Source organism: Ranitomeya variabilis, chromosome 2 (genome assembly GCF_051348905.1).
Source record: "Ranitomeya variabilis isolate aRanVar5 chromosome 2, aRanVar5.hap1, whole genome shotgun sequence".
In the NCBI taxonomy this organism is placed as follows: domain Eukaryota; kingdom Metazoa; phylum Chordata; class Amphibia; order Anura; family Dendrobatidae; genus Ranitomeya; species Ranitomeya variabilis.
In genome coordinates, this window is record NC_135233.1 from 1,072,101,642 (window position 1) to 1,072,118,177 (window position 16,536).

The 16,536-nt window shown below is 46.3% G+C and overlaps 2 protein-coding genes across 2 annotated transcripts in view; both read left to right on the plus strand.

The window, feature by feature from the left end:
* The window catches only part of LOC143808676 (cytochrome P450 2C5-like), a 230,925-nt gene extending 228,434 nt beyond the window's left edge, over positions 1 to 2,491 (plus strand). Inside the window, exon 10 of the mRNA XM_077291580.1 lies at positions 1,411 to 2,491. Within this exon, the coding sequence (XP_077147695.1) occupies positions 1,411 to 1,589 (179 nt within the window). The 3' untranslated portion in view covers positions 1,590 to 2,491. The remainder of the gene's footprint in view (positions 1 to 1,410) is intronic.
* Positions 2,492 to 6,817: 4,326 nt separating this feature from the next.
* Positions 6,818 to 15,063, plus strand: LOC143810206 (uncharacterized). Its single transcript, XM_077293079.1, has 2 exons — positions 6,818 to 8,780; positions 14,492 to 15,063. The coding sequence occupies exon 1, from the start codon at positions 7,293 to 7,295 to the stop codon at positions 8,277 to 8,279; it is 987 nt and encodes a 328-aa protein (XP_077149194.1). The 5' UTR covers positions 6,818 to 7,292; the 3' UTR covers positions 8,280 to 8,780; positions 14,492 to 15,063.
* The last annotated feature ends 1,473 nt before the right edge of the window (positions 15,064 to 16,536 follow it).

Genomic DNA, 16,536 nt, shown 5'->3' on the forward strand with positions numbered 1-16,536 from the left:
CAGTGCTTATTATGGTTGTATAACTCTGTCTGTGTAGGAAGCCTCAATGTAACCTCCTCATCTTCCTCCTCCTCCACCTCCTCTGTTGAGCTACTCTTTTAGAACTGTCTTCCAACCTCTCATTTTACTCCCTCTTTGACCACTTACAACCTGGCTACCAACCACACCATTCCACTAAAACTGCCCTGACTTAAGTCAGCAATGACCTACTAACCACCAAATCCAAGAGAAACTAGTTTGCCCTCCTCCTCCTCCTCCTGGACCTGCCATCTGCCTTTGACACAGTGAACCTTTCCCTCTTACTACAGACTTTCTAATCTCTTGGCATTACAGACTTGGTTCTTGTTGTTGGGTCTCCTCGTACTTAATAGATAGAACATTCAGTGTCTCCCACTCACACAGCACCTCCTTATCTCACCTCCTATGGGCAGGTGTCCCCCAAGGTTCAGTTATAGGCCCGGGCACAATGCTTAGGGTGCATGCGATCCCTCCCTCTTAAAATGATGGCACCCTAAGGTGTCCCCAGCCAATTGCTGGGCAATATCTTTTATTTAAGGCTCCTCCTCCATTATGGAGGTACCTGAGCAATGTTGTTAGTTTGACTTGTATGCTTGCTAGTTGTCAGGTTCCCTAGGTCCGCCCATCTGCTTTTTTACCCTTTACCCATCCACTTGTAGCTGTCTGTGCTTTTCTGCCCATCAGCCAGTCCAGCCCGTACCTGCCAGTGCACTTCTGTTCAACACCCGGTCCAGCTGACTCCTCCAGTACCCATCTGTCTAATAGCTGGTTCAGCCCACACCTGCCAGTGCCCATCTGTATAACAGCAGGTTAAGCCTTCACCTGTCAGTTTTATTCTGTTCCTCAGCCAGTCCCCTTTGCACTGTTGTTCTAATGTCAATACAGTGCCTGCCTGCATTGTTCATCCCTTCATTGGGCTGTACCATACTGCACATTCTAGCAGGTCAGCTGCACCCTCTGTAGGTCATCCCTGGAGTAGCACCTGGTGCCACCTCCTTGTCCCTCCTTGGGTCGCAGTATCGCCTACTGCTGCTTATCCGAGGTCAGATTTGGAGGGACACCTAGTTATGCCCCCTCCAGGCTTTCTGAGGGCAATGGCACTATTGTTCCACTACCTTGCCCATTACAGTATCCATCTGCTGGGTTGGCTGTAGCGGAAAAGGTGTCGGTCCCCATTATACTAGTTCTACTGTAGTGAAATTGATGTCACTTTGGTGGTGCCTTCCACAAATTTTTGGAAATCTGTAGACTCCTGGTTGGATCTCCTTCATGTGTGTTGCCTGGATTGGATTGGATATTGGATATATGATTTGATATGATATGATTTGATATACTATTTTGTTTTACTCCTTTGGATAACACTATTATGTTTTCTATCTGCTCCTTTTGCAGGGAAGAGAATGTGTGCTGGAGAGAGCTTGGCTAAAGTTGAGCTTTTCCTTGTCTTTACAAAGCTGTTACAGAACTTCACATTCACGGCTCCTCCAGGGGCAAAGCTGGATCTCACTGGAACCGTTGGCTTCATCTCACACCCAAAGAAACATGAGATCTGTGCAATATCTCAAAATTAACGGGCAGCTTTCCTTTAAGTTGTCCCACTTTCAAGGGATTATTCCACGATTAATGGACACTTTTTCGCTAAAGTTAAGAAATGTGTGTTATACAGTATTTTATTATGTGCAAGTTACCAATATATCCCTTCTTGAAATTTTGTGCCATGTTCAATATTGATCAAGCCACGTCAGTCTTGATCGGTAGTTTGCCATCCAGATAGCGGTCCTGTCTATGAAATGTCTGCAGATGGAGGAGCATTAGACCATACACATCATTCAGCCTCCTCCGCTGCTCATGTACTGTGCTTCAGTAGAGGAAACTAAATGACATGTAATGACTTATGACATGTAATGACTTACCTCTCTAAATGATTGCAGCTGTCTTACTGACCCGACTGCCATTTGGATGGCACAGAAGGCTTGCCGATCAAAAAGGCATGACTAAGTACTCATACCCAGATTGTGAAATGAATAGCTTCCATGAACCTAAGAGAAAACACAGTTCAGGAGTGTTCTGCCCATCTTAATGTGCATAAAGTTAATTATCCTGTTATTCAAGTTGTGGCCACTGGAGGTCATCAGTTGCCTACTTTTCATGTTGTTTACCAACTTTCCCCTCAAAGAGCAATGTCTTCTGGGTAGGTTCGCCCTCATTCTTCTTGTGGAAGACAAGCTTCAGTAGCCATTTCTCCTCAGGACTGAAGGGAGGCACACGTGCTCCTGTCTCACTTACTTTCCTACCCCTGTCCTAATGGATCTCGTTTTTCACCAGTCATCCACTATGATTATTCACTGAACATCTACTTTGTACATCAACATCATTCACTATTCGATCATCTACTATGAATACTATCCACCATTGTTGTTCAACGTTATAGTTTATGTTATCATCACCCTAATAAATAAGACTTGAGCTTCAATACAGTCTGTTTAATGGGATGTGGATGAAGGTTTAGCCGTATGTCGGAATCCACACAGCATCCTACGTGGAGGAAGGCAGAACAGTGAAAAACGAGACCGCCAGTCGCAGGCGGTGATTGTAAAGTAAGAACAGATTAGCTGCCTTCAGTGAAACTGATAGCCGGTTGCAGGCTGTAGTTGATCAGACTGTACGGAACCGCTAACACCCACACTGCTCCGCATTCGAGTATCACAGCAGCAGCCATACAGCCGCAGAACTTACTGCAGCCCACTAAGAAGAGCAACATCGTTCCCGCCACGCGGAAGCCCACCGCACATAGACTCAGTTTCCTGCCAAAACACTCAGCAGTACGCAGCTAAGCGCACAATGTCTCAAAACAGCACAACCTCACTCAAGACGAGATCACGAGCAAGCTCTAGCAGGTCATCATTAGCAGAGCTGGCTGCTGTCGCCTGTGCTGAAGCTGAAGCAGCCAAAGCGAGGTCCTCCTTCGCCGAGAAAGAAATGCATCTAAAGCTGAGACAAGCAGAGCATGAAGCAGATACCGCACGTCTGTGGGCAGAACAAGAGGCAGAAACCGCACGTTTGCGGGCAGAGCAAGAGGCTGAAAGTGCGCGCCTGCAAGTGTCTCTAGAAAGACTTATGGCAGACAAAGAGACAGCAGCTGCAATAGCTAAGGCAGAGTACTTGGAAGCCATGAAGGATCCTGATTATGAGGGACGCAGCAACGTTCTTGGAACAGATCTAGAGCAGCAAGATCCAGCTCAGCGCGTTGCAGAGTATGTCCATCGACACTCCAGCATGGACGACACCCTTGACAGACTACATCGATCAGCCTACGCCGATTATCATCGATCCAACCCCGAACTTCGCTACTACAAACAAGAAGACCAGCACAGGGGAGTCGACCACAGCTACCGTTCCACTGAGAAGAAGGTACAGCTCCCACCTCACCTTAAAGAGACATCTTCTTCACCAGAAAGGTACTATGCAGACTGTCCGAAGCCAAGAGCGTCTCACAGGTATGGTGATGCACCACACACTAGACATGGCTATAACATACCGGCTCGTACCAACACTGATCAAGCCACCGTAGACTTGGCAAAGTTCTTTGCCCGCGGAGAACTGGTAACAAAAGGACTTGTAAAGTTCACTGACAAAGCTGAAAACTATAGGTCATGGCGAGCTTCGTTCCAGAACGCCATTCAGGGACTGGACCTTTCTAGTAGTGAGGAGTTAGATCTCCTGGTAAAGTGGCTTGGAACTGAATCAGTCGAGCATGCTAAAAGACTGAGAGACATTAACATAGAATACCCACACATAGGTCTACGTAAAGTGTGGGAAAGACTTGACGAATACTATGGGTCCATAGAAGTAATAGAGAATGCTTTATTCAAAAGAATTGATGATTTCCCCAAGATAGGGCCCAAAGGTTATCAAAGGCTTAGAGAATTGAGTGATTTATTAATAGAGTTACAGGTCGCCCAGAAGGATGGTCACTTGCCTGGATTGGCATTCTTAGACACTGCTAGGGGTGTCAATCCAATAGTACAAAAACTTCCTTACAATCTTCAAGAAAGGTGGGTTATACATGGTTCACGGTATAAACAAATTCATAATGTACCATTCCCTCCTTTTACTGTATTTGTTGAGTTTGTCACCCAGCAAGCCAGGATCAGAAATGACCCTAGTTTTGATTTCACTCTGTCATGTTCCACTACCCCTGGTGTCAAACCCAGTAAGACACCCCTGGCAGTCCATAAAACTAATATTGATTCCACAGGTCCTCCGCACAAGACAACTAAGCCCCCTACGGAAGAGAGCAAACTTCAGGATGTCAGTAAGCAGTGTCCTCTACACAGGAAACCACATCCTCTACTAAAGTGCAGAGCCTTCAGGGAGAAGACTTTAGAAGATCGCAAAGGTTACCTCAAGGAGAACAACATCTGCTTCAAATGCTGTGCTACAACCTCTCACTTCGCCAGGAACTGTGAAGCTAGCGTGAAATGTGCAGAATGCAGCAGCACAGATCACAATACAGCCTTGCACCCTGGACCACCAACGAGTGTTGTCACAGGCAGAGGAGCACGATGAGAAGCAGAAGAACACCGACGAAGACACCCCTGCGGTCATCTCTAAATGTACTGAGATCTGTAAGGGACTCACAGGAGGAAGATCCTGTTCAAAAATCTGCCTTGTCAGAGTCTATCCAGCAGGCCACAGAGACAAAGCGCTCAAGATATATGCAATCCTGGATGACCAAAGTAATAGGTCTTTAGCTAGGTCCATCTTCTTTGACAACTTCAACATTGTAGGCCCCGGTTCTCCCTACTCCCTTAGGACATGTTCAGGTACCGTCGAGACGGCGGGGAGGAAAGCAACCGGATACAAAGTGGAGTCCATAGATGGCCAGACCTGCCTGTCACTACCGACCATCCTGGAGTGCAACCAGATTCCTGACAACAGGTCTGAGATACCTTCACCAGAGGTGGCAATGTATCACCCCCACCTGAAGCGTATAGCCCACCTGATACCTGAGTTGGAACCAGAAGCCCCAATAGCTTTACTTCTGGGAAGAGATATACTACGAGTCCACAAGATTAGAGAATATATCAACGGCTCCCGGAATGCTCCATACGCTCAGAGGCAAGACCTTGGATGGGTCATTGTAGGAGATGTCTGTCTAGGAGGAGCACACAAGCCGGTCTCAGTCAACAGTATGCTTACCAGCACACTAGAAAATGGACGTCCATCTCTCTTCCAGCCGTGTCACAATAGTCTGCTGGTAAAGGAACTACCGAGCAGCATTCCCCTACCTTGCCCTTTCTCAGTTCCTATCAACGAAGACCACGCCTGCGAAGGTGAACAAGACCACATAGGATGTACAGTCTTCCACAGGACGAAGGAAGACAACAAGGTAGCGATGTCTATAGAAGACAGGATGTTCTTGGACATCATGGATGAACAAATAGTCAAGGATACGTCGAACAGTTGGGTCGCACCTCTACCATTTCGACCTCAGAGGAGACGCCTACCCAACAACAGGGAATTGGTCTACAGCAGATTCATCTCCCTAAGACACAAGCTTCAAAAGTCACCTGAGACGAGGGAACATTTCTTTACCTTCAAGGGAAAGATATTCCAGAACAACCAAGCAGAGTTCTACACCGATAGCAAGGTGGTACTGGGGTACATCTGTAACGAGACACGATGCTTCTACGTCTACGTCAGCAACCGGGTACTTCGGATAAGAAGATCCACCAGCCCTAATCAGTGGCACTACGTACCTACTCACCACAATCCTGCAGACCACGCAACTAGATCCATTGCACCCAGTTATCTGAAGGACACTACATGGTTCACAGGTCCTACCTCTTTGTACCGTTCGATGCCCCACATCAGCAGGCCTGAATCTTTCGAACTAGTGGGTCCAGACACAGATGAAGAGATCCGACCTCAAGTGTCTGCTCTACATACAGAGATTTCAAGCTGCCACCTCGAATCTCACCGGTTCAGCAGGTTCTCCACCTGGAAGTCACTTATTCGAGCTATAGCTTGTCTATTTCATGTAACCCAGTCCTACAAGTCAGCACTACCTGATAGCCAGAGACCTTGTAAAGGTTGGCATCACTGCAGGCTTGCGTTTACTGCTCCCGACCTGGAAAGAGCCAAGGTTATAATACTTCGTGTCGTACAAAGAGAAACTTATGGCAGAGAAATAGACAACCTCAACAAGGGACAACCCATTCCTGAAGTCAGTGGGCTGAGGAAGCTTAATCCGATTGTCGATCAGGATGGGCTGCTGAGAGTCGGTGGCCGTCTTCAAGAAGCTGAGGTAGAAGTTTCAGAGAAGCACCCGGTAATAATTCCTGGACGTCATTACGTAACAACTCTGCTAATTCAACATCATCATGTCTTAGGGTACTGTCACACAGTCACACTTTGGATGCTACGACGGCACGATCCGTGACGTCGCAGCGTCGTATGAGTATCGCTCCAGCGTCGTAGACTGCGGTCACACTTTGCAATCACGGCGCTGGAGCGATGCCGAAGTCCCCGGGTAACCAGGGTAAACATTGGGTAACTAAGCGCAGGGCCGCGCTTAGTAACCCGATGTTTACCCTGGTTACCAGCGTAAACGTAAAAAAAACAGACCGTACATACTCACATTCCGGTGTCTGTCCCCCGGCGTTCTGCTTCTCTGCACTGTGTAAGCAGCAGAGCCGGAAAGCACAGCGGTGACGTCACCGCCGTGCTCGCTTTCCGGCCGGCAGCCGCTCACAGTGCAGAGAAGCTGAGACGCCGGAGGACAGACACCGGAATGTGAGTATGTACTGTTTGTTTTTTTTACATTTACGCTGGTAACCAGGGTAAACATCGGGTTACTAAGCGCGGCCCCGATGTTTACCCGATGTTTACCCTGGTTACAAGCGAACACATCGCTGGATCGCTGTCACACACAACGATCCAGCGATGTCAGCGGGAGATCCAGCGACAAAAGAAAGTTCCAAATGATCTGCTACGACGTATGATTCTCAGCAGGGTCCCTGATCGCTGCTGCATGTCAGACACAGCGATATCGTATGGATATCGCTGGAACGTCACGGATCGTACCGTCGTAGCGATCAAAGTGTGACTGTGTGACAGTACCCTAAGTGAGACACCAAGGCCGTTTGTTTACTGAAGGAAACCTACGGGCAGCTGGACTATGGATAGTTGGAGCAAAGAGAAGAGTGAGCAAACTCATCTACGACTGTGTTACGTGTCGCAAACTCCGGGGCACATTCCAAAATCCGAAGATGGCCAATCTTCCACCCGACAGACTCAATACTGAACCCCCCTTCACCAACGTTGGACTAGATGTATTCAGTCCTTGGTCTGTGGCTACACGACGGACTAGGAAAATACTTACAGAAGCAAAGTGTTGGGCAGTTCTATTCACGTGTCTGTCCATCAGAGCCGTTCATATTGAGGTAATCGAATCGATGGACACATCAAGTTTTGTAAATGCACTTCATCGCTTCATCGCAATCAGAGGCCCTGTGAAGCATATTCGTTCTGACCGAGGTACGAATTTCGTCGGAGCGGCAGGAGAACTCCAAATCCCTTCCAATTTGGACATCGCTAATGTGGAAAGGTATCTAGGCAAGCAAGGATGTACCTGGACTTTCAATCTACCACACTCTTCGCACATGGGAGGTGCGTGGGAAAGGATGATAGGGATAGCACACAAAATACTAGACTCTATCTTCTTGCAAGTTAACACCAGACTTACACAAGAGAGTTTAACCACGTTCTTGGCAGAGGTCTCAGCCATCATGAATGCCAGGCCACTGACAGCACTTTCTAGTGATTCCGGAGATCCATCCATCTTTACTCCTGCGATGTTACTCACACAGAAAACTTGTGTCCCGAAAGCTCCATTTGGAGAATTCAATGACAAAGACCTCTACAGACGACAATGGAGGCAAGTACAAAGCGTATCCAACGTCTTCTGGAATAGATGGAGGAAACAGTATCTCTCCACTCTGCAAACCAGGACAAAGTGGCAGAAAGACCGCCCAAATATTCAATCTGGTGATGTTGTACTTGTCAAAGACACTCAGTCACATCGGAACGAGTGGCCACTCGGAATAGTGATCAAGACCCTTCCTAGCAAAGATGGGAAAGTGCGGAAAGTAGAGGTCAGAGTGTGCAAGCTTGGGGAGAACAAACTGTTCCTCAGGCCCGTTACCGAGCTTGTGTTATTATTTTCCCCAAAGGAACCTAATTGTGGCATCTGTTGACGCCAAGCGGGGAGTGTTCTGCCAATCTTAATGTGCAGAAAGTTAATTATCCTGTTATTCAAGTTGTGGCCACTGGAGGTCATCAGTTGCCTACTTTTCATGTTGTTTACCAACTTTCACCTCAAAGAGCAATGTCTTCTGGTTAGGTTCCGTCCTCATTCTTCTTGTGGAAGACAAGCTTCAGTAGCCATTTCTCCTCAGGACTGAAGGGAGGCACACGTGCTCCTGTCTCACTTACTTTCCTACCCCTGTCCTAACGGATCTCGTTTTTCACCAGTCATCCACTATGATTATTCACTGAACATCTACTTTGTACATCAACATCATTCACTATTCGATCATCTACTATGAATACTATCCACCATTGTTGTTCAACGTTATAGTTTATGTTATCATCACCCTAATTAATAAGACTTGAGCTTCAATACAGTCTGTTTAATGCGATGTGGATGAAGGTTTAGCCGTATGTCGGAATCCACACAGCATCCTACGTGGAGGAATGTCATGGTTCTCAATGGCAAGAGACCGTAGTAAAGCATACAAAAGGACTAGCTCTTGGAAGATGGGAACTCGAGCTGACTGTGAGCTAAACCTACCGCACAACTAACAGTGGCCGGGTAGCGTGCCTACGTTTTATCCCTAGACGCCCAGCGCCAGCCGGAGAACTGACTGACCCTAGCAGAGGAAAATACAGACCTGGCTTACCTCTAGAGAAATTTTCCCCAAAAGGCAGACAGTAGCCCCCACATATAATGTCGGTGATTTTAGAGGAAATTGACATACGAAGTATGAAGATAGGTTTAGCAAATTGAGGTCCGCTTACTAGATAGTAGGAAGACAGAAAAGGGAACTACACAGTCAGCTGAAAACCCTTTCAAAACACCATCCTGAAATTACTTTAAGACTCTAATATCAACTCATGACACCAGAGTGGCAATTTCAGCTCACAAGAGCTTCCAGCCTCAGAAATATTCAAACACAGAGAACTGGAACAAAAATGCAAAACAAACTTAGGACTACAAGTCCAACTTAGCTGATAGTAGTCTAGGAGCAGGAACATGCAACAGAAAGGCTTCTGGTAACATTGTTGGCCGGCATAGAAATGACTGAGGAGCAAGGCTAAATAGACAACTCCCACATCCTGATGGAAACAGGTGAACAGAGGCGATGAAGCACACAAGTTCAGTACCACCAGTGACCACCGGGGGAGCCCAGAAACCAAATTCACAACAGTACTCCCCCTCAAGGAGGGGGCACCGAACCCTCACCAGAACCACCAGGGCGATCAGGATGAGCCCTATGAAAGGCACGGACCAAATCGGAGGCATGAACATCAGAGGCTGTCACCCAAGAATTATCCTCCTGACCGTAGCCCTTCCACTTGACCAGATACTGAAGTCTCCGTCTGGAAACACGGGAGTCCAAGATCTTCTCGACAACGTACTCCAACTCACCCTCAACCAACACCGGAGCAGGAGGCTCAACGGAAGGCACAACCGGTACCTCATACCTGCGCAACAATGACCGATGGAAGACATTATGAATAGAAAAAGATGCAGGGAGGTCCAAACGAAAGGACACAGGGTTAAGAATCTCCAATATCTTGTACGGGCCGATGAACCGAGGCTTAAACTTAGGAGAAGAAACCTTCATAGGGACAAAACGAGAAGACAACCACACCAAGTCCCCAACACAAAGACGAGGACCAACACGACGACGGCGGTTGGCAAAATGCTGAGTCTTCTCCTGGGACAACTTCAAATTGTCCACCACATGCCCCCAAATCTGATGCAACCTCTCCACCACAGCATCCACTCCAGGACAATCCGAAGACTCCACCTGACCGGAAGAGAAACGAGGATGAAACCCCGAATTACAGAAGAAAGGAGAAACCAAGGTGGCAGAACTAGCCCGATTATTGAGGGCAAACTCCGCCAAGGGCAAAAAGGCAACCCAATCATCCTGATCCGCAGACACAAAACACCTCAAATAAGTCTCCAAGGTCTGATTAGTTCGCTCGGTCTGGCCATTAGTCTGAGGATGGAAAGCAGACGAAAAAGACAAATCAATGCCCATCCTAGCACAGAACGCTCGCCAAAATCTAGACACGAATTGGGTTCCCCTGTCAGACACGATATTCTCCGGAATACCATGCAAGCGAACCACATTTTGAAAAAACAGAGGAACCAGCTCGGATGAGGAAGGCAATTTAGGCAAGGGAACCAAATGGACCATCTTAGAGAAACGGTCACACACCACCCAGATGACAGACATCTTCTGAGAAACAGGGAGATCAGAAATAAAATCCATGGAGATGTGAGTCCAAGGCCTCTTCGGAATAGGCAAAGATAACAACAATCCACTAGCCCGAGAACAACAAGGCTTGGCCCGAGCACAAACATCACAAGACTGCATAAAACCTCGCACATCTCACGACAGGGAAGGCCACCAGAAGGACCTAGCCACCAAATCCCTGGTACCAAAGATTCCAGGATGACCAGCTAACGCAGAAGAATGGACCTCCGAGATGACTCTACTGGTCCAATCATCAGGAACAAACATCCTACCAGGCGGGCAACGATCAGGTCTATCCGCCTGAAACTCCTGCAAGACCCGTCGCAAGTCTGGGGAAACAGCAGATAATATCACTCCATCCTTAAGGATACCTGTAGGTTCAGAATTACCAGGGGAATCAGGCTCAAAACTCCTAGAAAGGGCATCCGCCTTCACATTTTTAGAACCCGGTAGGTAAAAAACCACAAAATTAAACCGAGAGAAAAATAACGACCAGCGCGCCTGTCTAGGATTTAGGCGCCTGGCAGACTCAAGATAAATCAAATTCTTGTGGTCGGTCAATACCACCACCTGATGTCTAGCCCCCTCAAGCCAATGACGCCACTCTTCAAAAGCCCACTTCATAGCCAAGAGCTCCCGATTACCAATATCATAATTTCGCTCAGCGGGCGAAAATTTACGAGAAAAGAACGCGCAAGGTCTCATCACGGAGCAGTCGGAACTTTTCTGCGACAAAACCGCCCCAGCTCCGATTTCTGAAGCGTCGACCTCAACCTGAAAAGGAAGAGTAACATCAGGCTGACGCAATACAGGGGCGGAAGAAAAGCGGCGCTTAAGCTCCCGAAAGGCCTCCACAGCAGCAGGGGACCAATCAGCAACATCAGCACCCTTCTTAGTCAAATCAGTCAACGGTTTAGCAACATCAGAAAAACCAGTTATAAATCGACGATAAAAATTAGCAAAGCCCAAAAACTTCTGAAGGCTCTTAAGAGAAGAGGGTTGCGTCCAATCACAAATAGCCTGAACCTTGACAGGGTCCATCTCAATGGAAGAGGGGGAAAAAATGTACCCCAAAAACGAAATCTTTTGAACCCCAAAAACGCACTTAGAACCCTTTACACACAAGGAATTAGAGCGCAAAACCTGAAAAACCCTCCTGACCTGTTGGACATGAGAGTCCCAGTCGTCCGAAAAAATCTAAATATCATCCAGATACACAATCATAAATTTATCCAAATACTCACGGAAAATGTCATGCATAAAAGACTGAAAGACTGAAGGGGCATTTAAAAGACCAAAAGGCATTACTAAATACTCAAAATGGCCCTCAGGCGTATTAAATGCGGTTTTCCACTCATCCCCCTGCTTAATTCGCACTAAATTATACGCCCCACGAAGATCAATCTTAGAGAACCACTTGGCCCCCTTTATTCGAGCAAACAAATCAGTAAGCAGTGGCAAAGGATACTGATATTTAACCGTGATTTTATTCAAAAGCCGATAATCAATACACGGCCTCAAAGAGCCATCTTTTTTAGATACAAAGAAAAAACCGGCTCCTAAGGGAGATGACGAAGGACGAATATGTCCCTTTTCCAAGGACTCCTTAATATATTCCCGCATAGCAGCATGTTCAGGCACAGATAGATTAAATAAACGACCCTTTGGAAACTTACTGCCCGGAATCAGATCTATTGTACAATCGCAATCTCTGTGCGGAGGTAGTGAACCAAGTTTAGGCTCCTCAAAAATGTCACGATAATCAGATAAAAATTCCGGAATCTCAGAGGGAATAGATGACGAAATGGAAACCAAAGGTACGTCCCCATGAGTCCCCTGACATCCCCAGCTTAACACAGACATTGCTTTCCAGTCGAGGACTGGGTTATGAGATTGCAGCCATGGCAATCCAAGCACCAACACATCATGTAGATTATACAACACAAGGAAGCGAATAATCTCCTGGTGATCCGGATTAATACACATAGTTACTTGTGTCCAGTATTGTGGTTTATTACTAGCCAATGGCGTGGAGTCAATACCCTTCAGAGGTATAGGAACTTCCAGAGGCTCTAAATTAAACCCACAGCGTTTGGCAAAGGACCAATCCATAAGACTCAAAGCGGCGCCAGAGTCGACATAGGCGTCCGCGGTAATAGACGATAAAGAGCAAATCAGGGTCACAGACAGAATAAACTTGGACTGTAAAGTACCAATTGAAACAGACTTATCAACCTTCTTAGTACGTTTAGAGCATGCTGATATAACATGAGTTGAATCGCCACAATAGAAGCATAACCCATTTTTTCGCCTAAAATTCTGTCGTTCGCTTCTGGACAGAATTCTATCACATTGCATAATCTCTGGCGCCTTCTCAGTAGACACCGCCAAATGGTGCACAGGTTTGCGCTCCCGCAAACGCCGATCAATCTGAATAGCCATTGTCATGGACTCATTCAGACCTGCAGGCACAGGGAACCCCACCATAACATCTTTAATGGCATCAGAGAGACCCTCTCTGAAATTCGCCGCCAGGGCGCACTCATTCCACTGAGTAAGCACAGACCACTTACGAAATTTTTGGCAGTATATTTCAGCCTCATCTTGCCCTTGAGACAGGGCCATCAAGGCTTTTTCAGCCTGAATCTCTAAATGAGGTTCCTCATAAAGCAACCCCAAAGCCAGGAAAAACGCATCCACATTGAGCAACGCAGGATCCCCTGGTGCCAAAGCAAATGCCCAATCCTGAGGGTCGCCCCGGAGCAAGGAAATTACAATCCTGACCTGCTGTGCAGGATCTCCAGCGGAACGAGATCTCAGAGACAAAAATAATTTACAATTATGTTTGAAATTCTGGAAGCGAGATCTATCCCCGGAGAAAAATTCAGGCAAAGGTACTCTAGGTTCAGATATAGGAGCATGAATTACAAAATCCTGTAAACTTTGAACCTTCATAGCGAGATTATTCAAACCTGTAGCTAAACTCTGAGGATCCATATTAATCAGGTGAAATCAGAACCATTCAAGGATTAGAAGGAGAGAGAGACGAAGGCTGCAGTAAGCAGAGATGCTAGTGAATCAACTAATGAGCAAACTCAGGAAAAAAAAAAAAAATTCTCTGCAGACTTCTTTTCTCTCCTTTCTTCTGCCAATTATTTTAACCCTTGGCCGGCCAAACTGTCATGGTTCTCAATGGCAAGAGACCGTAGTAAAGCATACAAAAGGACTAGCTCTTGGAAGATGGGAACTCGAGCTGACTGTGAGCTAAACCTACCGCACAACTAACAGTGGCCGGGTAGCGTGCCTACGTTTTATCCCTAGACGCCCAGCGCCAGCCGGAGAACTGACTGACCCTAGCAGAGGAAAATACAGACCTGGCTTACCTCTAGAGAAATTTTCCCCAAAAGGCAGACAGTAGCCCCCACATATAATGTCGGTGATTTTAGAGGAAATTGACATACGAAGTATGAAGATAGGTTTAGCAAATTGAGGTCCGCTTACTAGATAGTAGGAAGACAGAAAAGGGAACTACACAGTCAGCTGAAAACCCTTTCAAAACACCATCCTGAAATTACTTTAAGACTCTAATATCAACTCATGACACCAGAGTGGCAATTTCAGCTCACAAGAGCTTCCAGCCTCAGAAATATTCAAACACAGAGAACTGGAACAAAAATGCAAAACAAACTTAGGACTACAAGTCCAACTTAGCTGATAGTAGTCTAGGAGCAGGAACATGCAACAGAAAGGCTTCTGGTAACATTGTTGGCCGGCATAGAAATGACTGAGGAGCAAGGCTAAATAGACAACTCCCACATCCTGATGGAAACAGGTGAACAGAGGCGATGAAGCACACAAGTTCAGTACCACCAGTGACCACCGGGGGAGCCCAGAAACCAAATTCACAACAGAGGAAGGCAGAACAAGGAGTCTTAGAATTTTATTGGGGTGTTGGTACGCCAGATGCTTACTGAGTATGCATAACATATAATTGGTGAATTATAGGTTTGGGATAAAATAGAGAAACAGATATTTAGGAACTTTGTATACTGGTGCATGAGGTGAAAGAGAGAGGAACAGTTCATTCTATGATTCTGTATTGCTTATATTGTGTGCTGGTGGGATTTAGGGGTCTGTATATATATGCATTGTATAAATGTTTATGGCGATATGTTTAGTTTGCAAATTTTTTTAATAAGAATATTATTAAGTTTATCTTGTTTTTCAAGAGATTCTCTCTTGTAACAGGAACAAAAATGTGACCCACCAGGGATAAAAATTTCCTGTTCTTCTGATTAGTGCTGGTTCCAGTGGTTGGACCCATCCCAAGTCAGCAAGTTATTATCTATTCTGTGTATAGGTGATTAATTGTTTTAATTGGACAACACCTTCAACATGGTGTATTATAACTGCACTATCTCGGTCAAAAGGAGTCAGGCCAAAAGAGCTGACACTCTACAGGAGAGAGGTCACTGCCCATAAGAGCCGACCTTCTACAGGAGAGAGATCACCGCCCATAAGAGCTGATACTCTACAAGAGAAAGGTCACCACCCATAAGAGCTGACACTGTACAAGAGAGAGGACCCTGCCCATAAGAGCTGACACTCTACAGGAAAGAGGTCACCGCCCATAAGAGCCAACACTCTACAGGAGAGAGGTCACCGCCCATAAGAGCTGATACTCTACAAGAGAAAGGTCACACTCACCACCCATAAGAGCTGACACTGTACAAGAGAGAGGACCCTGCCCATAAGAGCCGACACTCTACAGGAGATAGGTCACCGCCTATAAGAGCTGACACTCTACAAGAGAGAGGACCCTGCCCATAAGAGCTGACATTCTACATGTGAGAGGTCACCACCCATAAGAGCTGACACTCCACAGGAGAGAGGACCCTGCCCATAAGAGTCAACACTCTACAGGAGAGAGGTCACCTCCCATTATAGCAATGGGTCCGGAGTAAAGTGAAAAGTCTGCAGTCTCTTGCTTTGACTTTAAACTTCTGCATCCATAGCGCATGCACTGTGCGCTGTGGGGATTCACCAGTTTTATTCTACAGAATAAAACATTTTTTCACAGATATAAAGGTATCAATTTATTTAGCTTTCTGCAACCTACATAGATGGCTTAGTAGGATTGATCCTCCTGACAGATTTCCTTTAAACTCTAAAGGGAAAAGCACCCTGCCCATTAGAGCTGACACTTTACAATAGAAGACTCTGCCCATAACAACTGAAACCTACAAAAGAGCTGATACTGTACACATTAGGGGATCTGGCCAATAAGAAATGACGCTCTACAGGAGGCAGATCCCTGCTCATAAGTGCTTACATTCTACAAAAGAGAGGACCATAACCATAAAAGCTGACACTCTACAGAAAAAAAGGCTTTTAAAATTCTACAATTTACAGGAAAGAGGACCCTACCTATAAGAAATTACAATCTATAAGACCTCCTTCACAAGTCCTGGTCATTCCCGTACAGGAAAAAACATTCCTGATGAGATCCATGGTCTGTGTCCATCTGTGCATATGTGACATCCATGTGCAGTCCATGTGCCATCCATAAAATGAACAAGAAAACGAGCACTCACCATCTGTGCAAACAATGTCTTCCTTTATTGAGGCTTCATGTTAAAAAAGCAGGACGTTACAGGGAGAACCTATGGTTCCAGATGACGACGATCGTTTCGCTCCTCTGAGCTTCAACGGGTCCGGAAGACATTGTTTGCACAGATGGTGAGTGCTCGTTTTCTTGTTCATTTTGTGGTTACAGACATTTTTACTGTTTTCTACGAGCACCCCATTCTGTTGTGGCTGACATAACGCTTAGTAGAATGGAGGTGGAGCACAGGTGCAGCGGTGCTGATTGTGCATCCGACTTTTTTCTCCTTTCATGTGCCATCCGTGTTTACTGTCTGTGTGTCTGTGTGTTACATCGGTGTGCCAGCAGTTTGTCCAT